The sequence below is a fragment of the Schistocerca americana genome, chromosome 2, assembly GCF_021461395.2.
Source record: "Schistocerca americana isolate TAMUIC-IGC-003095 chromosome 2, iqSchAmer2.1, whole genome shotgun sequence".
Classification (NCBI taxonomy): Eukaryota; Metazoa; Arthropoda; class Insecta; order Orthoptera; family Acrididae; genus Schistocerca; species Schistocerca americana.
In genome coordinates this window covers 1,029,926,316-1,029,954,009 of record NC_060120.1, presented here as the reverse complement: position 1 = coordinate 1,029,954,009, position 27,694 = coordinate 1,029,926,316, and the positions used below count along the sequence as shown (strand labels likewise).

Genomic DNA, 27,694 nt, shown 5'->3' with positions numbered 1-27,694 from the left:
TGCCGTTATGCTGACAGGAGTGACATCACCAGCAGTCGACCAATGGTGTAAACGCCCAGAAGATGACCCCTACGTCGGGTTGAAACCGGCTGGCGGTATAATAATAACAATAAATGCGATTAAGACTTTTGTAATTATTGATTAATCATACTAATCGCTGCTTCTCTCCACAACCACGTTGTCCAAAAAACCCTGAATGGATCACAGCAGCTGTGAGGCGTGTCCGGCGTGTCTGGTGTTGCAGCACGATGGGGTGCCGGGAGCGCGGCGTGGTGAACGACACGCGCGGCGCCGTGTCGGCGGGCACGGTGGTGGCCGCGCTGTGCGCCGCCTCGCAGCCGCAGACGGTCAGCCTGCGAGATCTACTGGCGTCGGCAGCGGAGGCGGGGCTGGCGCCCGTGCTGTCCGCCGGCACCTCGGCCGTCGCGCCGCGGGACCGCGAGAAGCTGGAGAGCCTCAAGGCGTACTCCGACATGGGCAGCGCCGCCGCCGTAGACAGCCTCTGGGCCAGCACGCTCGCCGGTACGGTAGCCCCACCACTCCGCTCCCTGCAAGCGTGTTCTTACGGCCACCTCAAAGTGTCTACTGCGACCGCAATTTTAACGTGACGCAGCTCTCGGGTCTATAATAACACTTATCTTAACGTGACAACCTGCTTGTGTCCAGAGTAATACCTGCAATAATGTGACCACAGTAACAGCTGTTTTAATGGGACCACCTGCTAGCGTCCACAGTACCTACCATTTTAATGTGACCACCTGCTAGTCTCCACAGCAATACCTGTATTAACGTGACCACAGTAACAGCTGTTTTAATGGGACCACCTGCTAGTGTCTACAGTAACTACCATTTTAATGTGACCACCTGATAGTGTCCACAGCAATACCTGCATTAACGTGACCACAGTAACACCTGTTTTAATGGGACCACCTGCTAGCGTCCACAGTACCTACCATTTTAATGTGACCACCTGCTAGTCTCCACAGCAATACCTGTATTAACGTGACCACAGTAACACCTGTTTTAATGGGACCACCTGTTAGTGTCTACAGTAACTACCATTTTAATGTGACCACCTACAAGTGTCCACAGTAATACCTGTATTAATGTGACCACAGTAACAGCTGTTTTAATGGGACCACCTGCTCGCGTCCACAGTACCTACAATTTTAATGTGACCACCTGCTAGTGTCCAGAGTAATACCTGCAATAATGTGACCACAGTAACAGCTGTTTTAATGGGACCACCTGCTAGTGTCTACAGCAACTACCATTTTAATGTGACCATCTGCTAGTGTACACAGCAATACCTGTATTAACGTGACCACAGTAACACCTGTTTTAATGGGACCACCTGCTAGTGTCTACAGTAACTACCATTTTAATGTGACCACCTGCTAGTGTCCACAGCAATACTTGCATTAATGTGACCAGAGTAACAGCTGTTTTAATGGGACCACCTGCTAGCGTCCACAGTACCTACCATTTTAATGTGACCACCTGCTAGTGTCCACAGCAATACCTGCAATAATGTGACCACAGTAACAGCTGTTTTAATGGGACCACCTGCTAGTGTCTACAGCAACTACCATTTTAATGTGACCATCTGCTAGTGTCCACAGTAATACCTGTATTAACGTAACCACAGCAACACCTGTTTTAATGGGACCACCTGCTAGCGTCCACAGTAACTACCGTTTTAATGTGACCACCTACAAGTGTCCACAGCAATACCTGTATTAACGTGACCACAGTACCACCTGTTTTAATGGGACCACCTGCTAGTGTCTACAGTACCTACCATTTTAATGTGACCACCTGCTAGTGTCCACTGCAATACGTGCATTAATGTGACCACAGTAACACCTGTTTTAATAGGACCACCTGCTAGCGTCCACAGTACCTACCATTTTAATGTGACCACCTGCTAGTGTCCAGAGTAAAACCTGCAATAATGTGACCACAGTAACAGCTGTTTTAATGGGATCACCTGCTAGTGTCTACAGCAACTACCATTTTAATGTGACCATCTGCTAGTGTCCACAGCAATACCTGTATTAACGTGATCACAGTAACACCTGTTTTAATGGGACCACCTGCTAGTGTCTACAGTAACTACCATTTTAATGTGACCACCTGCTAGTGTCCACAGCAATACCTGCATTAATGTGACCACAGTAACAGCTGTTTTAATGGGACCACCTGCTAGCGTCCACAGTACCTACCATTTTAATGTGACCACCTGCTAGTGTCCAGAGTAATACCTGCAATAATGTGACCACAGTAACAGCTGTTTTAATGGGACCACCTGCTAGTGTCCATAGTAACTACCGTTTTAATGTGACCACCTGCTAGTGTCCACAGTAATACCTGTATTAACGTGACCACAGTAACACCTATTTTAATGGGACCACCTGCTAGTGTCCACAGTAACTACCGTTTTAATGTGACCACCTACAAGTGTCCACAGTAATACCTGTATTAACGTGACCACAGTAACACCTGTTTTAATGGGACCACGTGCTAGTGTCCACAGTAACTACCGTTTTAATGTGACCACCTACAAGTGGCCACAGTAATACCTGTATGAACGTGACCACAGTAACACCTGTTTGAATGGGACCACCTGTTAGTGTCTACAGTAACTACCATTTTAATGTGACCACCTGCAAGTGACCACAGTAATATATGTATTAACGTAACCACAGTAATACCTGTTTTAACGGGACCACCTGCTAGTGTCTACAGTAACTTCCATTTTTTTGTGACCACTTGCAAGTGTCCACAGTAATATGTGTATTAACGTGACCACAGTAATACCTGTTTTAACGGGACCACCTACTAGTGTCCACAGTACCTACCATTTTAATGTGACCACCTGCTAAAGTCCACAGCAATACCTGTATTAACGTGACCACAGTAACACCTGTTTTAACGGGACTACCTGCTAGTGTCCACAGTATTTACCGTTTTAATGTGACCATGTGCAAATGTCCACAGTAATATGTGTATTAACGTGACCACAGTAATACCTGTTTTAACGGGACCACCTGCTAGTGTCCACAGTAACTACCATTTTAATGTGACCACCTGCTAGTGTCCACAGCAATACCTGCATTAATGTGACCACAGTAACACCTGTTTTCATGGGACCACCTGTTAGTGTCTACAGTAACTACCATTTTAATGTGATCACCTGCAAGTGGCCACAGTAATACATGTATTAACGTGACCACAGTAATACCTGTTTTAATGGGACCACCTGCTAGTGTCTACAGTAACTACCATTTCAATGTGACCACCTGCAAGTGTCCACAGTAATATATATATTAACGTGACCACAGTAACACCTGTTTTAACGGGACCACCTGCTAGTGTCCACAGTAACTACCGTTTTAATGTGACCATGTGCAAATGTCAACAGTAACTATCGATCTAACATGACCACCATTAGTGTCCATAGTAGCTACCATTTCAACGTCACCACCTGTTAACGTTCACAGTAATCCACACGTCAATGTGACCACCTCCTAATGTCGACAGTAATACCTGTTTAAATGTGACCACTTGCAAGTGTTCACAGTAACAACCGTTTTAAAGTGACCAACTGCCAGTGTACACATTAACTCCAATTTTAACGTGACCACTTGCTAGTGACCACAGTAACTGTTGTGATCAAGCGAAAACACTTTCGTCTGGCCACAACTGTGCGTTCTTTGAGTACCGTGGGAAATGCTACATCAAACCAGAACACGTGAAGTATTAGTTCACTTTATTACATAAAGGAATAAAAGATTTTTTTAAGTTTGACACACTCCTTTGCCACAGGAATCCTGAGTGATATACAACTATCTTGGCCTAACAAAGCATCACTTGTTGCACTAACTAACAAACAATATTCAGTATTAACAACACTACAAGTTCATCTCAAACTTTAACTACTTGTTGCTCCTGGGCGATGATGTTGGCTGCTCTAGCTGAGATCTCGAACTGGGGCAGAAATCTAGCTAGCCTGACACTTATTGACCTCAGTGTGAGGACGCTGCTGTGCTGAGAAGGGATTTGTGGTCTTCATGAGCGGCACTCACATATCGTTGTGCATTGCAGCGAACCCTCACGAATGTCTGTGGCATCGATTCACGTTGCCGACTTTGGTATGGCAATGCGAACTCTGTACAGCACAGTAACACCTGATTCAAGGTGACAACCTGCTAGAGTCGAAAGTAACATCTGTTTTAACGTGACCACCTGCTAGTGTCCACAGTAACTACGGTTTGAACGTGACCGCATGCAAATATCAACAGTAACTACCGTTTTACCGTCACCACCTGCTAGTGTCCATCTCAACAGTAACTGGCGTTTTACTGTGACACCTGCTAGTGACTGTAGTAACCACCATTTTTTTCAATCTGACACCCTCCTAGTGTGCACAGTGATCCCTGTTATAACGTGAATTCCTGGTGTTATCAAAAGTAACACGTATTTTAATGTGACCCCTTCCTAGTGGCTAGTGTCCACATTAATTACCCTTATGAAGCTAATATCTATGGTAGCCCCTTGATTTTGTATGATCACCTGCTAATGTCTGCGGCGACACCTGTTTTTAATGTAGCACCTTCTAATGTCGGAAGTGATTACCGTTTTCTAACTTGTTGCCACGTTTGGCAACTACTGTTCTAACTGACCGCATGACAGTGTCCATAGTAAAACACATTACGATGTGCTCACCTCATTACATCCACAGTAGCCCCTATTTTAACGTAACAACCTATTAATGTTCACCATAACCGCTGTTTCAACGTGACTGAAGTGGCCCATCGAGGACTTGGTAAGCAGTAACTCACTCCAGATAGATAAGGAATAAAATGTTAAATAATAAGAACATAAAACCAAATTTAATTATTCTGTACCAAACTGCTGTTTGTGACTGTAACTATCTCTGTTCGAGCACTTAAGCAGTCTAACAAAAGATTGTAACTGTTTGTCAAAGCAGAAATTTCACTGACTCTAAACAGGCAGAAGTCTATGCCCTGAAGGATGACAGTTAAGGGCGATTGTCCAACAACACAACACAGTAATGTACAGCCGAATAGAAAAGTTCTGGTGGCAGAGCTTCGTGAGGTCATGAGGTCACATCGTAGCATAGACGGCTAGTGGCTCGTGGTAGGCTACGTTGGTTCCCTCTTCTGGCGAGAAGGCTTAAACTGCTGGATAGTGGTGTTTTGGCGCCTTAAATACGGTGCCGTCAGAAGAACTGGTCGCGGACTAGCCCACCTGTTATTGAGGCCAGTGACCTGGGGCTGTATCGGTAGCGTCTTGATTTGGCGTTGACAGCGTTCCATGTTGTCGTCGCCCACAACTGGTGTTGTTTTGGTTCTCGTTGCCGTGGCCCCTAAGATATTGTGTATCGGCAACCCGTGATGCTGCCCTGCTATATTGGCGTGCTATATGCCTAGACACAACAGTGACCACCTGCTTGTGTCCATAGTAACACCTGTTTTAACGTGGCCAGCTGCTAACGCCCATAATAATCCCCGTTTTAATGTGACCAACTGATAATGTTGACAATAACTCTCGTTTAATGTGGCTACCTACTAGTATCCACAATAACTACTGGTCTAACGTGATCACGTTGCAGTGTCCACAGTAAACCTCATATGCAACACTGACAGAGGAGCTAGATGAGGCGTAAGTTGTTTATTTCTCTTTCATAGGTTGACAGCACTGGCTCAGCGGTGATGCGACTTTACACATTGTTCTTGTACACAACCCGTGTCGGGTCAGCGAATAGCTCTATCCCTAGTGATTTCAGAGAATTTATTTCGCAGTGCCCCATCCTCCGTGTTCCGCCGAGGAACAAACGGGTGGAATGATACGTTTTTTGTTGTTCTTTGAAGTAACTACAGTTGCAGAGAGTATCGCAAAATGCTTCATTATGATGACGGGCCCCCTCGTGAACATAAATTTTACGAGAGGAGCGTTTGAGAAAGCTACGCAGTAGGAAAATGGTAAGGGATACCACGGCAGCTGACCCACTGATTCGTGGCGATTGTCGGTTCAGAACTATTAACAGTGCGCATGAGTTGAACATTAGGCACGATTCAACACTTTGAATCGACCCTGAACCTCATATCTATCGTAAAGTTTATGCTCATAGGGTACCATGGCAACTGTTTGGCAAAAGTAAACATGAACGTCTGTTAACGTCGAAATCACATTTAAGGCATTTTCGAAGGGAAAAAGGTTTTCTCAGTCGCGTAGTATCCATTGATGACACGTGGGTAAATCACTACGAACTAAAGAGGACGCGTAGAATGTTCCCTTTCATTGGTTATTCAGTCTTTTTCTCATGATTACTTCTCCACTGGCAGTCTGAATGGGTGCTCATCCGGAATCTTTTGCCAATGCGAAATCAACATGACACTATTTCAATTACTGGCCCCACGTCCTGCAGATACATATTACGTGTCCTTAATGCAATGGTTTTCATTGCCTTCTGTATCCTCATGCAGTTGGTCACTGCTGATTGTTTCGCCTTTCAGGGCTAGTTTCCCACCCTACGACAAGAGGATGTCCCAAACCTCTGTCCACCATTCTGCCCTCTTTGGCAAGGCAGTTAGGAGAAAGACTTCCTTGTACTAGAAGTCTTCCCCCGCCATTGCCGATTATTTTTGTTCAAAACTAGCTGACTACCCGGCGTAGCCTGAGCTTGTATTTACTCCAATTCTACTAGTCCATCTCGTCCTTTCAGCCCTCTCTATCCGTCTCTTTCATTCCCCTCTTGGTCCTTCTCTTATTCGCCGACCTCTCTCTCCACATCCTCCGTCCCCCATTCTCTGTCCACCTCCTACACCTCTATCCCTACCTCTGCTACTCCCCACTCTATCTGTCCATCTGCTCGTTCTCCCTCTGTGCATCAGCTCCATCCCTTCTGTCTAACTCCCGTCCCAGAATCAAACTCTTCCTGTCCCCTCAATCCATTCTCGCGCCATCTCCTCCACGACCCTCTACTGTCCATCTCCCCTTTCTCCTCTCCATCTGTCTGGCCATCGCCTCTCCCCTCTCTTAGTCCATCTCCTCCCTGTCCCATCTGTCTCGCCTGCCCCTTCTCTGTCTATCTATTCCTCTACGTCTGTTTGTCCATCTTGTCCTCCTCATTCTCTCACTTCATCTCCTCCACCCCTCTCTCTGTCAATCTTCTCCTTTTTCCTTCATCTGTCCGTCTCCTCCTCCACCCTCTCTCTGTCCATGTCCTCCTTTTTTCTTTCTCTGTCCATTTCGTCTTCCTTTCTGAATTAATTCAATGTCTTTCGTTAATCCCACACGGCGCGGATCCCAAACACTCGAGCAGCACTCAAGAATGGGCCGCACTAGAGTACTATACGCGCTCTCCTTTACACATGATCCACACTTTCTTAAAATTATCCCAATAAACCCAAGCCAACTACTCACCGTCCTACGTCCTTACATGCTCGTTTCATTTCGTATCACTTTACAACGTTAGGACTAGATATGTAATCGACGTGGCTTTATCAAGCAGCACTCCACTAATATTGTACTCGAACGTTACAGCACTGTTTTCCTTACTCGCCTGCATTAACTTACTTTTTTCTACGTTTAGAGTTAGCTACCATTCATCACACCAAAATGGTTCAAATGGCTCTGAACACTATGGGACTTAACATCTGAGGTCATCAGTCCCATATAACTTAGAACTACTTAAACCTAACTAACCTAAGGACATCACACACGTTCATGCCCAAGGCAGGATTCGAACTTGCGACCATAGCGGTCGCGCGGTTCCAGACTGTAGCGCCTAGAACCGCTCGGCCACCCCGGCCGGCTTCATCACACCAATAGGCTGTGTAAATAATCTTGTATCCTCCTACAGTCACTCAACGACGACGCCTTCCGTTACATCACAGCGTCATCATCAAACAGCGGCAGACTTCTCCTCACCCTATACGTCAGATCATTTACGTCACACAACCCTGGGACACACCTGAAGACACCCTATAACACTAAAGTGCCGTGTAATGTTATCCTCTGAGAGGATTTCGAAGTTCGAACGCACATGGGTCAAATGGACAAGGGCATCGGACTATAATTTTGAATTTGGTGAAATAATAGAAAAACCAAACAGGCTTTAATCTTGGGAGTTAGCGAAAGCGGTAAACTCATAAATGAATTTATTTTGGAAACATATCGTTGAGAAAATTGAATATTGGTTATTGAAGTTACTTTTGTTGAGATTTCCCATTGAATAGCAAACAGGATACAAACTGACACAGTGAACTCTGTACTGTGTGTAGCAACAGTTACCAATAACACACACGCCAGTAAATTATGGGCAGCAAATTTGCACCAGTCTCATACTAATGAAAGCCACACTCAAAAGCATTACTTAATCAAATACTGAAATGTCACTGCATGAAAAGCAGAAGTAAATTTGGACATGAGCGGCTTCTACTTGACTGAAATGAAAAAAACACAAATAAAGATGAATAACATCGTAAATACACTGTTTAAGCTCCTCTCCATATAGCAGCTTTTGTTAGTAACAGTAACAGTTCAATTTTTTCTTAATAGGTGGAGAATATGATGGGGACCCATAAACTAGTATAGTTTGACTGGTCAAAGATCTTTGATTATTGCAATAGTAATGGCTAAAGGCTAATCATTCGCTTAAATTCCTTTGCAGGACAATAAAATACAGCACTGGGCGTAATTAACTATAAAAAAGAAACTTTCATCATGGGCACCAAAAATACACCTTCTTTTAAAATTGTGCATAATTTTTCTTCTAACAATACTATCGTAAATCTGTTCATTAAAGATTTATATGCACTTGAACTTTAATTACCTGTGAAGCGGATACTCTTTACAATAATATTTACACAATCTTGCACTGTAATCCTACAAAACTGTATTTCACTTGGAGCAGTTCATTAACAAAGCATCCAAACGTTACTCTTACTTTAATTTTTACTACTCCTTTTACTTTAGACAAAAAAAATCACTTTTAAACACATGAATGCAAGGATTGTTCATTTAAATCAGGATACTCGGCTTTAGTAGCACTTAGGCGAGGACGCTGCGTAGGTTCGTGATCAGGATTGAAAATATGGTTACGGACACCACTTTATGTTTTATGTGATTATTATTGAAACAACACACGAATTATCTGGTCCACGCCCATATACATTAGTTGGCTGAATGTATGAAGTTTGCATGAAGATTGGTGGCAGGCGCAATGGCTCTTGATGTGCGAATGCTGTATAAATTCTTTTCTTGGCGTCTGATTTTCAACATATTAGAGCCATTCTATTTTTCCGTGAACAAAAAATAATAGCCAGATCCACATCCGAGGCAAATCCCTTCTAAAGCAGCTTCCAATTGCCTCTCTTAGCACCGCCGAGGTATACCGTGCTAAGGCTAGACGCATACTGCGTGTCGTTCACACAAAAGAGCCGCTCAGTTGGACCGCCAAATCCACCTTTCACATCGCGCCGTGCCACTTTCGTTGCGGAGGGACTTTCCTACAGCGTTTACATGTTACAAATACGAGTGCCCTAAGTATGAATCAGATTTTAGGAAACATACTCTTTTTATAAAAATATAAACATAGAAAATACTTTCTAAAGCACTTTTAAATGGAATAGAGGAACAATCAAGACCTCATATAGAAGATTATCAAGTAGGATTTAGGAAAGGTAGATAACGTGCAGAATAGATTCTTAATTTAAAAACAATTGTGAGAGTGAGAGCTGTACAAAATAAAAATACAGTAGTTACTTTCGTAGACTTCAAGAAGGGCTACGACTCAGTTGACAGACAAACACTATTCCAGATATTTTATGAATCAGGGATAGATGAAAACACGAGACGACTTGTTGAACAAATGCTCACAGATACATCAAGAATTAAGTTTCAAGGCGAAATTTCTGAACCATTCAAAATCATAACAGGAGTTCCACAAGGGGACGCACTGTCCCCAATTCTCTTTAACTTGGTTTTAGATTAAATAGTAAAAACATGGGAAAGCACGTTAAAAAACAGAGGCAGAAATGGTATGGGCCAAGGAAAGAACAAATTTGATGTGAAATGTTTAGCTTTTGCAGATGATGTTGTTGTTGTTGTTGTTGTGGTCTTCAGTCCTGAGACTGGTTTGATGCAGCTCTCCATGCTACTCTATCCTGTGCAAGCTTCTTCATCTCCCAGTACCTACTGCAGCCTACATCCTTCTGAATCTGCTTAGTGTATTCCTCTCTTGGTCTCCCTCTACGATTTTTACCCTCCACGCTGCCCTCCAATACTAAATTGGTGATTCCTCGATGTCTCAGAACATGCCCTACCAACCGATCCCTTCTTCTAGTCAAGTTGTGCCACAAGCTACTCTTCTCCCCAATTCTGTTCAATACTTCCTCATTAGTTGTGTGGTCTACCCATCTAATCTTCAGCATTCTTTTGTAGCACCACATTTCGAAAGCTTCTATTCTCTTCTTGTCTAATCTATTTATCGTCCATGTTTCACTTCCATACATGGCTACACTCCACACAAATACTGGTCCAGAGCTGGCCAAATTCATAAATAAAAAAAAAATTGATTTTACAATAATTTAAAACAACATCATATTCTTTTGCTTTTTTCATAAATACACTCCTGGAAATTGAAATAAGAACACCGTGAATTCATTGTCCCAGGAAGGGGAAACATTATTGACACATTCCTGGGGTCAGATACATCACATGATCACACTGACAGAACCACAGGCACATAGACACAGGCAACAGAGCATGCACAATGTCGGCACTAGTACAGTGTATATCCACCTTTCGCAGCAATGCAAGCTGCTATTCTCCCATGGAGACGATCGTGGAGATGCTGGATGTAGTCCTGTGGAACGGCTTGCCATGCCATTTCCACCTGGCGCCTCAGTTGGACCAATGTTCGTGCTGGACGTGCAGACCGCGTGAGACGACGCTTCATCCAGTCCCAAACATGCTCAATGGGGGACAGATCCGGAGATCTTGCTGGCCAGGGTAGTTGACTTACACCTTCTAGAGCACGTTGGGTGGCACGGGATACATGCGGACGTGCATTGTCCTGTTGGAACAGCAAGTTCCCTTGCCGGTCTAGGAATGGTAGAACGATGGGTTCGATGACGGTTTGGATGTACCGTGCTCTATTCAGTGTCCCCTCGACGATCACCAGTGGTGTACGGCCAGTGTAGGAGATCGCTCCCCACACCATGATGCTGGGTGTTGGTCCTGTGTGCCTCGGTCGTATGCAGTCCTGATTGTGGCGCTCACCTGCACGGCGCCAAACACGCATACGACCATCATTGGCACCAAGGCAGAAGCGACTCTCATCGCTGAAGACGACACGTCTCCATTCGTCCCTCCATTCACGCCTGTCGCGACACCACTGGAGGCGGGCTGCACGATGTTGGGGCGTGAGCGGAAGACGGCCTAACGATGTGCGGGACCGTAGCCCAGCTTCATGGAGACGGTTGCGAATGGTCCTCGCCGATACCCCAGGAGCAACAGTGTCCCTAATTTGCTGGGAAGTGGCGGTGCGGTCCCCTACGGCACTGCGTAGGATCCTACGGTCTTGGCGTGCATCCGTGCGTCGCTGCGGTCCGGTCCCAGGTCGACGGGCACGTGCACCTTCCGCCGACTACTGGCGACAACATCGATGTACTGTGGAGACCTCACGTCCCACGTGTTGAGCAATTCGGCGGTACGTCCACCCGGCCTCCCGCATGCCCACTATACGCCCTCGCTCAAAGTCCGTCAACTGCACATACGGTTCACGTCCACGCTGTCGCGGCGTGCTACCAGTGTTAAAGACTGCGATGGAGCTCCGTATGCCACGGCAAACTGGCTGACACTGACGGCGGCGGTGCACAAATGCTGCGCAGCTAGCGCCATTCGACGGCCAACACCGCGGTTCCTGGTGTGTCCGCTGTGCCGTGCGTGTGATCATTGCTTGTACAGCCCTCTCGCAGTGTCCGGAGGAAGTATGGTGGGTCTGACACACCGGTGTCAATGTGTTCTTTTTTCCATTTCCAGGAGTGTATATTACAAAACTCTAATTTTCTTGCCATACACAAAGGAGTTTAAACAATATAGAATACACACTTCATAAATTGCAGGTACACAGTTACAGAAAATAAACCTTCTCCTAATCGATATGAGTGTTACAACCCTGACGGTAGTGGTTTGTTGTCTAATGTCCACTACACTCGTAGAGCACAACTGCTGTTTCAGTGAGCTAAAAGAATGCAGAGCTCGTCTTGTTAGCTCAGATCTACGACCTTGTTGCCCCGTCGTTTATTAGCGTTACTGACGCTGCTGCGTTACGCATGTCCCGACAGGAGACCTGTCCGAGGTGGCCATCTACCAGGGCCCTCGCGTGGCGGCTGTCCGTGTGGGGGCCGCCGGCTTCTGGGACGACCCGCTGCTGCCCATCAACTACGTCATCGGCCACAAGGTCATCATAGACCTCACCGACGCCGAGCTCCGCGGCGGCATCGACGGTGAGTGCTCCACTGCCCGGTGTTCAGCGCAGGCTACACATACTTTGCTCCCAGTAGTGATCGGCAGTGATCGTTACTACATGCTTGTCGTCTGGGGGGTTTGATTCGCGGTTCATCCGTCACAGGTCTCTTTCATAACGTTTTGTTTTCTTGTTGTTTCCCATGAAACCGTTCGAGATTTATACACTACTGGCCATTAAAATTGCTACACCACGAATATGACGTGCTACAGACGCGAAATTTAACCAATAGGAAGAAGACGCTGTGATATGCAAACGATTAGCTTTTCAGAGCATTCAAACATGTTTGGCGCCGGTGGCGACACCTACAACATGCTAACATGAGGAAAGTTTCCAACAGTTTTCTCATACACAAACAGCAGTTGACCGGCGTTGCCTGGTGAAACGTTGCTGTGATGCCTCGTGTAAGGAGGAGAAATGCGTACCATCACCTTTCCGACTTTGATAAAGGTCGGATTGTAGCCTATCGCGATACTGCTGCTCGCGTTGGTCGAGATCCAATGACTGGTAGCAGAATATAGAATCGATGGGATCAGGAGGGTAATACGGAACGCCGTGCTGGATCCTAACGGCCTCGTATCACTAGCAGTCGAGATGACAGGCATCTTATCCGCATGGCTGTAACGGATCGTGCAGCCACGTCTCGATCCCTATGTCAACAGATGGGGACGTTTGCAAGACAACAACCATCTGCACGAACACTTCGACGACGTTTGCAGCAGCATGGACTATCAGCTCGGAGACCGTGGTTGCGGTTACCCTTGACGCTGCATCACAGACAGGAGCGCATACGATGGTGTACTCAGCGACGAACCTGGGTGCACGAATGGCAAAACGTCTCTTTTTCGGATGAATCCAGGTTCTGTTTACAGCGTCATGATGGTCGCATCCGTGTTTGGCGACATCGCGGTGAACGCATATTGGAAACGTGTATTCGTCATCGCCATACTAGCGTATCACACGGCGTGATGGTATGGGGTGCCATTGGTTGCACGTCTCGGTCACCTCTTGTTCGCATTGACGGCACTTTCAACAGTGGACTTTACATTACAGATGTGTTACGACCCGTGGCTCTACCCTTCATTCGATCCCTGCGAAACCCTACATTTCAGCAGGGTAATGCACGACCGCATGTTTCAGGTCCTGTAAGGGCCTTTCTGGATACAGAAAATGTTTTACTGCTGCCCTGGCCAGCACATTCTCCAGACCTCTCACCAACTGAAAACGTCTGGTCAATGGTGGCCGAGCAACAGGCTCGTCACAATACACCAGTCACTACTCTTGATGAACTGTGGTATCGTGTTGACGCTGCATATGCAGCTGTACCTGTAGACGCCACCCAAGCTCTGTTTCACTCAATGCCCAGGCGTATCATGGCCGTTATTTCGGCCAGAGGTGGTTGTTCTGGGTACTGGTTTCTCAGGATCTATGCACCCAAATTGCGTGAAAATGCAAACACATGTCAGTTCTAGTATAATATATTTGTTCAATGAATACCCGTTTATCATCTGCATTTCTTCTTGGTGTAGCAATTTTAATGGCCGGTAGTGTATCTTCGCCTTCAGCTGGAGATGTTAACTCTTTCCACAGAATGTGTAGTGAAACGAACCCTTGATTCGTCACCATACACATGAACTTGTGGTATTTAAGCTATTTTATGCACCTGTAGACATAGATTTTTTTAAACGAGACAATGACGCTAGCCAGAGAACAACATGACGACATACGGGCTATGGTTGCTTGTCCTGTGTCGATTTTGCTCGATGACAACTGCTTGAGATAGGAATTGAGAGAGAGTCCGTTTCATCGACTCGCTACCAATGGAACGTATGATCCCAAGACAGATTCGCACAGCAAACGACTTAAATTTTTACTAGATATTTCTAAGATCCCGTTCTCAAACAACGTTGAAAATTTTTTTGATGCCTTTATTCGTTTCCGAGATACAGGTGTTCCAATTACCCTACTTGTACACATAAACTCCGGCGTGAGGAGAAATCTAGATAATAAATGACAGCTGCAAATTTCTCTAATTTTAACGGTATGTACTCTGGGCTATTATTTGCAATTGATACCTTCCCATTTCCAAAACTCTTTATCCGTTATCGAGAAACACCACAAAAACATAGTTTTTGGCACCAAATCCGAGTCGCAGTTCGAAGACGCCTATGTACACCAAATGTTTGTAATTTTTACAACACATTCCTAAGATCCAGATTTCGAAAATCCTTGCAAATTTTCTTAATATCTTTATCCATTTCCGATATACAGACGTTCAAATTTACTCTACCTGTACACGTCAAACACGCACGTAGAATACGGTGTGAGGCTGTGACGTAGTTCATAAAGTGATTTAACACGGAGAAATGTACTGTAAAGTGTCTCCGCCATCATCAAAAGGGATCTGGGGAGCCGGCCGGGGTGGCCGAGCGGTTCTAGGCGCTTCAGTCTGGAACCGCGCGACCGCTACGGTCGCAGTTTGGAATCCTGCCTCGGGCATGGATGTGTGTAATGTCCTTAGGTTAGTTAGGTTTAAGTAGTTCTAAGTTCTCGGGGACTGATGACCTCAGCTGTTAAGTCCCATAGTGCTCAGAGCCATTTGAACCATTTTTTGATCTGGGGACCCCAGGTTGTTATAGTACTCGAGCATGTGTAAAAAATTTTCTGCACATAAAATTTGGTCTGAGGTATAAAATTGTATAGTGTTGCGTTATTTAAATTTCACGTAAGTAAATTACCAAACTCTTAGTGGCCCATAGAGTTTCTTTGGTATGAGCGACATGCCCTGCTGTAGCAGGGAAAGAAGGAAATAACCGGAAAAATGCTCCTATCGGACCACAAAAAAGGTGAATATGTTACTTTTATATTCAGTGTTTTTGTTGCCGTTTCTTCGCTATAAAGCATGTCATCTGCAACTGTATGAAAAAGGGAACTTATATACGTCAGCGTCACGCTAATGGGAAATGCGGTAGTGTTGCGGATACACTTGTGTTGTGCACTAGGTTGTTACGTAACTTGTCATGTGGTCACGTTCCTTGGTCGCCTTCAGTTGCTTTTAAACACAGAAAGTCGTTATTTTTGCACCATTTTCAAAACTGTCTCACAATGTGCGATTTATTGTCGCGACACACGCTAACAGCATGGTAGCGTAATGTTTTTCTGTATAGAAAAGCAACTGTAAGCCGACCAAGGAACGTGAGTACAAAACAAATTACGTAACAACCAAGTGCACACCAGAACTGTATCCGCAACACTATCGCAGTTCCCATTAGCATAACGCTGACGTATATAAGTTCACTTTTTCATATTTGTTAATAACATCCAGTGATACGGTTGCAGATGACATTCTGTATACCGAACAAACAGCAACAAAAACACATAAAATATGCCGGTAATGACGGTGAAAAACGTGAAAACTATGCTGTGACTTAAGGTAAATATACTATGTGATCAAAAGTATCCGGACACCTGGCGCCCTCCATCGGTAATGCTGGAATTCAATATGATGTTGGCCCACCCGTAGCCTTGATGACAGCTTCCACTCTTGCACTCATACGTTCGATCAGGTGCTGAAAGGTTTCTTGGCGAATGACAGCCCATTCTTCACGCAGTGCTGCATTGAGGAGAGAGATGTCGATCGGTGATGCCTGGCACGAAGTCGGCGTTGCAAAACATCCCAAAGGTGTTCTGTAGGATTCAGGTCAGAACTCTGTGCAGGCTAGTCCATTACAGTGATGTTATTGTCGTGTAACCACTCCGCCACAGGCCGTGCATTGTGAACAGGTGCTCGATCGGGTTGAAAGATGCAATTGCTCTTCAACAGTGGGAAGCAAGAAGCTTCTTAAAACATCAATGTAGGCCTGTGCTGTGATAGTGCCACGCAAAACAACAAGCGGTAGAAGTCACCTCCATGAAAAACACGACCACACCATAACACCACCGCCTCCGAATTTTACTGTTGGCACTACACACGCTGGCAGATGATGTTCACCGGGCATTCGCCATACCCACACCCTACCATCGGAAGGCCACATTTTGTACCGTAATTCGTCACTCCACACAACGTTTTTCCACTGTTTAAGCGTCCATTGTTTACGCTCCTTAGACCAAGCGAGACGTCGTTTGGCATTTACCGGCGTGATATATGGCTTATGAGCAGCCACTCGACCATGAAATACAAGTTTTCTCATTTCCCGTCTAACTGTCATAGTACTTGCAGTGAATACTGATGCAGTTTGGAATTCCTGTGTGATGGTCTGGATAGATGTCTGCCTGTCACACATTACGACCCTCTTCAGCTGTAGGCGGTCTCTGTCAAGTGAACAGACGAGGTCGGCCTGTACGCTTTTGTGCTGTACGTGTAATTTCACATGTCCACGTGACTATCACATCGGAAAAAGTGGACCTAGGGATGTTTATGAGTGGAAATCTCGCTTACAGACGTATGACACAAATGAAACCCAGTCACCTGACCACGTTCGAAGTCCGTGAGTTCCGCTGAGCGCCCCATTCTGCTCTCTCGCGATGTCTAATGACTACTGGGGTTGCTGATATGGAGTACCTGGCAGTATGTGGCAGCATAATCCACCTAATATGAAAAACGTACGTTTTCGGGGGCGTGCGGATACATATGATCACATAGCGTAAGTTATTAATGAAACTATTCACGAAATACAATATTTGGAACAAACAGTAAACATGTACCAATGTTTTATGATGCTTATAGCGATAGTATTTTTTGCATGTTTTAGAATAAAGAAAAAAACCCACTGACAATGGCGATATTTTCGCTGAAAATAATTTGGGAATGACAATAAATAAAATAAAACGAAAGTGTTTTGCATCAAGGTGGACCCACAATCCCATACTGATTTTGTAAACATAGAAAAACGACTAGTTTCACGGATCAGGAACTACGGAGGATGTTGGAAGAACCAAATTTTGATATCTATGATCTAACATCATCAGAGCTGTCTGACGAAAGAGATACGTTCGTGGACACAAGCGACAGCGACATTAATGACGAGGACAAAACTTGTGCTGGTAATGGCAATGGCAACGCAGTCGAGGAACTGCAGCAAGCCACACCGGAGACCAAGCCTAAAATTATAATATGTCGCCAACGCAAGATCTCATTTACAGGATAGATTCATTCACAGTACATGTTTCGTCAACAAGTCACGTCTGTCTGTCATTCTATTATAAAGACGCAGTACAAAGACATACACTACTAAGCAGTCGGCAGGCACATGTCGTCAGGCATTAGACGTCGGCGTCGTTGCGTTAAACGCAACAGATGAGGGATAAATCTACGGAAAACCCGTGCCAGAATAAAGGACAGATTCGTGGGCAGTTGCTAACATACGGTATCTGACAATAGCTAAACTTGGAGTAGGAGAACGAAAATCAGCGTTTAACGTCCCGTAGATGTTGATGTTATTAGGGACGTAGCGAAAGCTCGTATTTCGTAACGATGGGGAAGGGGATCGGCCGTTCCTTTTCAAAGGAACCACTCCAGTATTCGACTTAAACAATTTAGGAAAATCACAGAATGCCGAAATTTGGATGGCTCTTTGACAGTGGAGGACCAGTGTGTGGTGAAAAGTCCAGAAACAGGCAGACAAGTTCAAATGGTTCAAATGGCACTAAGCACTATGGGACTTAACATCTGAGGTCATCAGTCCCCTAGAACTTGGAACTACTTCAACCTAACTAACCTAAGGACATCACACACATCCATGCCCGAGGCAGGATTCGAACCTGCGAGCGCAGCGATCGCGCAGTTCCAGACTGAAGCGCCTAGAACCGCTCCGTCACAGCGGCCGGCGACAGACAAGTAACTGGAGATATTGGTTGTAACAGATATGTACACTAAGTTATCAAAAGTATCCGGATACCCCCAAAAACATGCGTTTTTCATATTATGTGCATTGTGCTGCCATCTACTGGCAGGTACTCTATATCAGCGACCTCAGTAGTCATTAGACATCGTGAGAGAGCAAATGGTTCATATGGCTCTGAGCACTATGGGACTTTACTTCTGAGGTCATCAGTCCCGTAGAACTTAGAACTACTAAAACCTATCTAACGTAAGGACTTCACACACATCGATGCCCGAGGCAGGATTCGAACCTGCGACCGTGGCGGTCTCGTGGTTCCAGACTGTAGCGCCTAGAACCGCGCGGCCACTCTGGCCGGCCGTGAGAGAGCAGAACGGGGTGCTCCGCAGAACTCACGGACTTCTAACGTGGTCAGGTGGGTGGTTGTGACTTGTGTCATACGTCTGTATGGCAGATTTCCACACTCCTAAACATCCCTAGGTCCACTATTTCCGATGTGATACTCAAGTATAAACGTGAAGGGACACGTACAGCAGAAAAGCGTACATGCCGACCTAGTCTGTTGACTGACAGAAAACGCCGACAGTTGAAGAGGGTCGTAATGTGTTAGAGGCAGACTTCTATCCAGACCATCACACAGGAATTCCAGACTGCATCAGGATCTACTGCAAGTACTATGACAGTTAGGCGGGAGGTGAAAAAACTTCGATATCATGGTCGAGCGGCTGTTCATAAGCCACATATCACGCCGGTAAATGCCAAACGACGCCTCACTTAGTGTAAGGAGCGTAAACATTGGACGACTGAACAGTGGAAAAACGTTGTGTGGAGTTTCGAATTACGGTACACAATGTGGAGATCCGATGGCAGGGTGTGGGTATGGCGAATACCCGGTGAACGTCATCTGCCAACGTGTGTAGTGCCGACAGTATAATTCGGAGGCTGTGGTGTCATGGCGTGGTGGTGTTTTTCATGGAGGGGGCTTGCACCGCTTGTTGTTTTGCGTAGCACTATCACAGCACTGGCCTACATTGATGTTTAAAGCACCTTCTTGCTTCCCACTGCTGAAGAGCAATTCGGGGATGTCGATAGTATATTTCAGCACGATCGAGCACACGTTCATAATGCACGGCCTGTGGCGGAGTGGTTACAGGACATTAACATCCCTGTAATGGACTGGCCTGCGCAGAGTCCTGACCTGAATCCTACAGAACACCTTTGGGATGTTTTGGAACGCCGACTTTGTGCCAGGCCTCACCGACCGACATCGATATCTCTCCTCAGAGCAGCACTCCGTGAAGATTGGGCTGCCATTCCCCAAGAAATCTTACAGCACGCGATTGAAAGTATGCCTGTGAGAGTGGAAGCTGTCATCAAGACTAAGGGTGGGCCAACGTGATATTGAGTCCCAGCGTTAACGATGGAGGGCGCCACGAACTTGTTAGTACTTTTCAGCCAGGTGTCCGGATACTTTTGATCACACAGTGTACCCATACGGGCGCCGGCGTATGGAACTTTGACGCTCTGTAGGGTCGTTTGATAATGTTCCTCAAGATCCCTTCTACAACTTCTCGAAGTTTATCGTTGTAATTCTGAAACACTGTGTAGAATACGACTGAATAAGATGGAAAAGGACAAGGTAGGAAAACACTTGCAAAGTTAGTAAAGGGTAGAGTAGGAAAGGATAGAGAGAGACGAAGTATGAGATTGAATCAATCGAAAGGTTAATGGTCTTTTTTCTTAAGGTTTCACCCTCAAGAATTAGGATAACTCTTTGTCCTATGTAAGATTCTGTAAAACACACGAGAAGGTTGCACTAAAAAATCATTGACGACAAGAGATATTCTTCGTTAAACACGGCAGGTATGGCATACTTCGTCTGAGAAGCGCACATCATCTCTCTAGCTCTATGAGGGCTACTCAGAAAATTTTAATTGTCACGTGTAAAATTTTGTTTGTAGTAATAGTCGCTTAGCATGGCTTTTCTTCTCACTGTTAAACTGTTATGGGAAACAGAGACAAAACTTTTTTCTCGTATAGGTAAGATTATCGGGTGCACCTGGCAATGTTACCGAATGTTACGTAATATTCTCAGCTTGCCTGTGATGACAGACATCGGCATGCTTGGCGGAGCACTGTGGAGCAGAGGGGCCTCTGCACCGCCCGGCAACAAGTGGCAAGTGTCAGGTTTGAAACCTGCCCAACACGTGCAAGAGCGGAGGGCACTTCTGCATATAATTAACCAGCGGTTTCTTATTCTTTTTAATGACAGGTTATTTGAACGAGTTCAGTCATGGAATCTTTCGCCACATTGTGTATGTGAACAGGTTCTTTCAAGTTTCTCTGAGAGACAACCACTGACTAGTATCATGGTGCTGCCTGGCCTCATGGAATGTACTGAAGAACGGAGTTCAGGGAAATCAGATTCTGTATCCGTTTATATATGCGTAGCTTAGGAAAGCAGGTTTCAGTCCTTTGTACGTGATTCAGTACAATGTAAAATAAACCTAGTAAATAAAACAAAACAAAAATTGAGCTCTTCATAGGCGATTATCTACGGCTGTTAAATCATTTGGTAAAAGCATATTTGTGCCATCAGCTGTACATATTTATGTTTATTAACTACCGGTTTCGTTTGTTACAAGTCCAGTCAGCTAGCAGCAAGTCTTCCGGTCCAGACTGTATAACAGTTAGAGTCCTTTCAGAGTATGCTGATACAGTAGCGTCATACTTAACAATCATATAAAACCGTTCGCTCGACGTAAGATCCTATTCAAAGACTGGAAAGTTGCACAGGTTACACCACTATTCAAAAAGGTAGTAGAAGTGATACACTAAATTACAGGCCCATATCATTAACGTCGATATGGAGCAGGATTTTGGAACATATGCTCTGTTCGAACATTATGAATTACCTCGAAGGAAACGGCCTATTGACACAGAGTCAACACCGACTTAGAAAGCATCGTTCTTGTGAAACACAACTAGCTCTTTACGCACACGAAGTATTGAGTGCTATTGACAAGGGATTTGACAAGGTTTTTCACACTGTACCACACACAAGGCTTGTAGGGAAATTACCTGCTTATGGAATATCGTCCCAGTTAAGTGACTGGGTTCGTGATTTCCTGTAAGAGAGGTCACAGTTGCTAGTAACTGACGGAAAGTCATCGAGTAAGACAGAAGTGATTTCAGGCTTTCGCCAAGGTAATTTTATAGGCCCTTTGCTGTTCCTTATATATATGAATAATTTAGGAGGCAATCTGAGGAGCCGTCTTAGGTTGTTCGCAGATGATGCTGTCGTTGATCGACTAGTAAAGTCTTCAGAAGATCAAAACAAATTGCAAAACGATTTAGAAAAATATCTGTATGGTGCAAAAATTGGCAGTTGACCTTAAACAACGAAAAGTGTGAGATCATCCACATGAGTGCTGGAACGGATCCGTTAAACTTCGATTACACGATAACTCAGTCAGATGTGAAGGCCGTAAATTAAACTAAATACCTAGGAATTGCAATTACGAGCATCTTAAATTGGAAGGAACACACAGAAAATGTTGTGACGAAAGCTAACCAAATACTGCGTTTCGTTGGTAGGACACTTATAAAATGTAACAGATCTACTAAAGAGAGTGCCTACACTATCCTTGTCCGTCCTCTTTTAGAATACTGCTGTGCGGTGTGGGATCCTTACCAGACAGGATTGACGGAGTACATCGAGAAAGTTCAAAAAATGGCAGCACGTTTTGTATTATCGCGAAATAGGGGCGAGTGTGTCACTGAAATGATACATGGTTTGGGGTGGGAATCATTAAAACAGAGACTTTTTCGTTGTGGCGGAATCTTCAAACAAAATTTCAGTCGCCAACTTTCTCCTCTGAATGCGAAAATATTTTGCTGACGCCAACCTACACAGGAAGAAATGATCATCATAATAAAATAAGGGAAACAAGAGCTCGCTCGGAAAGATGTAGGTGTTCCTTTTTCTCCGGGAGCTGTACGAGACTGGAATAATAGAGAATTATTGTGAAAGTGGTTTGATGAACCGTCTGTCAGGCAGTTAAATGTGATTTGCAGGGTATGGTTCAAATGGTTCAAAAGGCTCTGAGCACTTTGGGACTTAACATCTGCGGTCATCAGTCCCCTAGAACTTAGAACTACTTAAACCTAACTAACCTAAGGACATCACACACATCCATGCCCGGGGCAGGATTCGAACCTGCGACCGTAGCGGTCGCGCCGTTCCCGACTGAAGCGCCTAGAACCGCTAGGCCACTCCAGCAGGGTATCCATGTAGATTAGACGTAGAGACCAATTCAGAGATAAATTAACAAATGACGAAGCTGCCCCCCCCCCCCCCTCCCCCTGGTACACACAACAGATCAGAAGACTGTTGTAGAAACAACGAGGAAAGCATGCCAAATTTAAACGAACGCAAAATCCCCAAGATTGGCGATCTTTTACAGAAGTTAGAAATTTAGCGTGGACTTCAATGCGAGATGCTTATAATAACTTTGTCTCGAAACCTCGCAGAAAAATCTAAAGAGGTTCTTGTCATATGTAAAGTACACTAGCGGCAAGACACAATAAATGGCTCCTTTGCGCGACAGCAATGGAAGTACTATCGTTGACAGTGCTATTAAAGGAGAGTTACGAAACACAGCCTTTCTCAATTCCTTCTCCAAAGAAGACGAAGTAAATATTCCAGATCTCGAATCAAGAACAGCTGCCAACGCGAGTTACTTAGAAATGCAGTGAAGGAACTTAAATGGCTTAATAAAAGCAAGTCTTCCGGTCCAGACTATATATGTCAGTTAGGTTCCTTTGAGAGTACGCTGATGCAATAGCTCCTTACTTAATAATCAAATACAACAGCAGCTCGCTCGACGAAAGATCGGCACTTAAAGATTGGAAAGTTGCACAAGTCACACCAATATTCAAGAAACTTAGTAGGAGTAATGCACTAAATTACAGGCCCATGTAATTAACGTCGATATGCAGCTGGAGTCTGGAACATATATCGTGTGCTAACATTATCTATCACCTCGGAGAGAGCACAGCCAACACGGTACCTGCAAAACTCCCTCAAGGCCCACCTCAGACCAATCAAATGTAAAAAGAACCAATAGATGTGCTCCATTTGCCTAGTAGGAGGAAGTGTGTAACATTCATGTTTTGACCTGGTGGCGTAGGATAGTGACACAAAGATGATCATACAGTTGGGTACACGAATGACCACTAGTCCAGGACCTATCCAAAGCACTTGATCCTAACCTTCTATCACCAACAGAACCTAAGGTACTAGCCCTGGAAGAAGTCAGTTTTCATGCAGGGCGTTTTGGAGTACATTGGTGGCACATGCTGTCGATACAGGCTAACCATTCTTCTTGACATACATTAAAATAATGAACGAAGTAATCGAGTGCAGCTTCTGGCTGCTGCTTGCTGTACACGGCCTTCGACCCGGTTAGAATTTTGGCCACTGACGCAGTACCACATCGTGTAGCACGGAAAACTGCCGTCTGTTCGTAGTCGGTTGCTGCTTTGACCACGGAACACAGAAGCATATACAACACATTTTTTAGACATTTAATATTGAATTACTACAACAATGAATTCATTAGCAAGCATAAAATAAATGACAAATATAACTTATCAATCATACATCCGCCGGCCGTTGTGGCCGAGCGGTTCTAGGCGTTTCAGTTTGGAACCGCGCGACCGCTACGGTCGCAGGTTCGAATCCTGCCTCGGGCATGGGCGCGTGTGATGTCCCTAGGATAGTTAGGTTTAAGTAGTTCTAAGTTCTATGGGACTGATAACCTTAGATGTTTAAGTCCCATAATGCTCAGAGCCATTTGAAGCATTTGAACTCATATATCCTAGAGATGGCTCGATCACTGAATGATATATCGATGCTTAACATACCATGACAAAGATCACCTCCAGCCTTACGGTATGGTTACTTAATACTTAAACTTCACGTGAGGTATTATCCATTGTTGTTGTTGTTGTTGTGGTCTTCAGTCCTGAGACTGGTTTGATGCAGCTCTCCATGCTACTCTATCCTGTGCAAGCTTTTTCATCTCCCAGTACCTACTGCAACCTACATCCTTCTGAATCTGCTTAGTGTATTCATCTCTTGGTCTCCCTCTACGATTTTTACCCTCCACGCTGCCCTCCAATACTAAATTGGTGATCCCTTGATGCCTCAGAACATGTCCTACCAACCGATCCCTTCTTCTGGTCAAGTTGTGCCACAAACTTCTCTTCTCCCCAATCCTATTCAAAACTTCCTCATTAGTTATGTGATCTACCCATCTAATCTTCAGCATTCTTCTGTAGCACCACATTTCGAAAGCTTCTATTCTCTTCTTGTCCAAACTATTTATCGTCCATGTTTCACTTCCATACATGGCTACACTCCATACGAATACTTTCAGAAATGACTTCCTGACACTTAAATCAATACAGGATGTTAACAAATTTCTCTTCTTCAGAAACGCTTTCCTTGCCATTGCCAGCCTACATTTTATATCCTCTCTACTTCGACCATCATCAGTTATTTTGCTCCCCAAATAGCAAAACTCCTTTACTACTTTAAGTGCCTCATTTCCTAATCTATTTCCCTCAGCATCACCCGACTTAATTAGACTACATTCCATTATCCTTGTTTTGCTTTTGTTGATGTTCATCTTATATCCTCCTTTCAAGACACTGTCCATTCCATTCAACTGCTCTTCCAAGTCCTTTGCTGTCTCTGACAGAATTACAATGTCATCAGCGAACCTCAAAGTTTTTATTTCTTCTCCATGGATTTTAATACCTACTCCGAATTTTTCTTTTGTTTCCTTTACTCCTTGCTCAATATACAGATTGAACAACATCGGGCCGGCCGGTGTGGCCGTGCGGTTCTAAGCGCCTCAGTTTGGAACCGCGTGACCGCTACGGTCGCAGGTTCGAATCCTGTCTCGGGCATGGATGTGTGTGATGTCCTTAGGTTAGTTAGGATTAAGTAGTTCTAAGTTCTAGGGGACTGATGACCTCAGTAGTTAAGTCCCATAGTGCTCAGAGCCATTTGAACCATTTTGAACAACGTCGGGGAGAGGCAACAACCCTGTCTTACTCCCTTCCCAACCACTGCTTCCCTTTCATGTCCCTCGACTCTTATAACTGCCATCTGGTTTCTGTACAAATTGTAAATAGCCTTTCACTCCCTGTATTTTACCCCTGCCACCTTTAGAATTTGAAAGAGAGTATTCCAGTCAACATTGTCAAAAGCTTTCTCTAAGTCTACAAATGCTAGAAACGTAGGTTTGCCTTTCCTTAATCTTTCTTCTAAGATAAGTCGTAAGGTCAGTATTGCCTCACGTGTTCCAGTGTTTCTACGGAATCCAAACTGATCTTCCCCGAGGTTGGCTTCTACTAGTTTTTCCATTCGTCTGTAAAGAATTCGTGTTAGTATTTTGCAGCTGTGACTTATTAAACTGATAGTTCGGTAATTTTCACATCTGTCAACACCTGCTTTCTTTGGGATTGGAATTATTATATTCTTCTTGAAGTCTGAGGGTATTTCGCCTGTTTCATACATCTTGCTCACCAGATGGTAGAGTTTTGTCAGGACTGGCTCTCCCACGGCCGTCAGTAGTTCCAATGGAATATTGTCTACTCCGGGGGCCTTGTTTCGACTCAGGTCTTTCAGTGCTCTGTCAAACTCTTCACGCAGTATCATATCTCCCATTTCATCTTCATCTACATCCTCTTCCATTTCCATAATATTGTACTCAAGTACATCGCCCTTGTATAGACCATCTATATACTCCTTCCACCTTTCTGCTTTCCCATCTTTGCTTAGAACTGGGTTTCCATCTGAGCTCTTGATATTCATACAAGTCGTTCTCTTATCTCCAAAGGTCTCTTTAATTTTCCTGTAGGCGGTATCTATCTTACCCCTAGTGAGATAGGCCTCTACATCCTTACATTTGTCCTCTAGCCATCCCTTCTTAGCCATTTTGCACTTCCTGTCGATCTCATTTTTGAGACGTTTGTATTCCTTTCTGCCTGTTTCACTTACTGCATTTTTATATTTTCTCCTTCCATCAATTAAATTCAATATTTCTTCTGTTACCCAAGGATTTCTACTAGCCCTCGTCTTTTTACCTACTTGATCCTCTGCTGCCTTCACTACTTCATCCCTCAAAGCTACCCATTCTTCTTCTACTGTATTTATTTCCCCCATTCCTGTCAATTGCTCCCTTATGCTCTCCCTGAATCTCTGTACAACCTCTGGTTCTTTTAGTTTATCCAGGTCCCATCTCCTTAAATTCCCACCTTTTTGCAGTTTCTTCAGTTTTAATCTACAGGTCATAACCAATAGATTGTGGTCAGAGTCCACATCTGCCCCTGGAAATGTCTTACAATTTAAAACCTGGTTCCTAAATCTCTGTCTTACCATTATATAATCTATCTGATACCTTTTAGTATCTCCAGGGTTCTTCCATGTATACAACCTTCTTTCATGATTCTTAAACCAAGTGTTATATTATGATTATGTTGTGCTCTGTGCAAAATTCTACCAGTCGGCTTCCTCTTTCATTTCTGTCCCCCAATCCATATTCACCTACTATGTTTCCTTCTCTCCCTTTTCCTACACTTGAATTCCAGTCACCCATGACTATTAAATTTTCGCCTCCCTTCACAATCTGAATAATTTCTTTTATTTCATCATACATTTCTTCAATTTCTTCGTCATCTGCAGAGCTAGTTGGCATATAAACTTGTACTACTGTAGTAGGTGTGGGCTTCGTATCTATCTTGGCCACAATAATGCGTTCACTATGCTGTTTGTAGTAGCTTACCCGCATTCCTATTTTCCTATTCATTATTAAACCTACTCCTGCATTACCCCTATTTGATTTTGTGTTTATAACCCTGTAGTCACCTGACCAGAAGTCTTGTTTCTCCTGCCACCGAACTTCACTAATTCCCACTATATCTAACTTCAACCTATCCATTTCCCTTTTTAAATTTTCTAACCTACCTGCCCGATTAAGGGATCTGACATTCCACGCTCCGATCCGTAGAACGCCAGTTTTCTTTCTCCTGATAACGACATCCTCTTGAGTAGTCCCCGCCCGGAGATCCGAATGGGGGACTATTTTACCTCCGGAATATTTTACCCAAGAGGACGCCATCATCATGTAATCATACAGTAAAGCTGCATGCCCTCGGGAAAAATTACGGCTGTAGTTTCCCCTTGCTTTCAGCCGTTCGCAGTACCAGCGCAGCAAGG

At 44.6% G+C, this 27,694-nt stretch overlaps 1 protein-coding gene across 1 annotated transcript in view; it reads left to right on the top strand.

Moving 5' to 3' along the window:
• The first annotated feature begins 248 nt into the window (after positions 1 to 248).
• Positions 249 to 27,694, top strand: part of LOC124594651 — a 307,403-nt gene continuing 279,957 nt past the window's right edge. Inside the window, exons 1-2 of the mRNA XM_047133021.1 lie at positions 249 to 522; positions 12,381 to 12,542. Of these exons, the coding sequence (XP_046988977.1) occupies positions 249 to 522; positions 12,381 to 12,542 (436 nt within the window). The remainder of the gene's footprint in view (positions 523 to 12,380; positions 12,543 to 27,694) is intronic.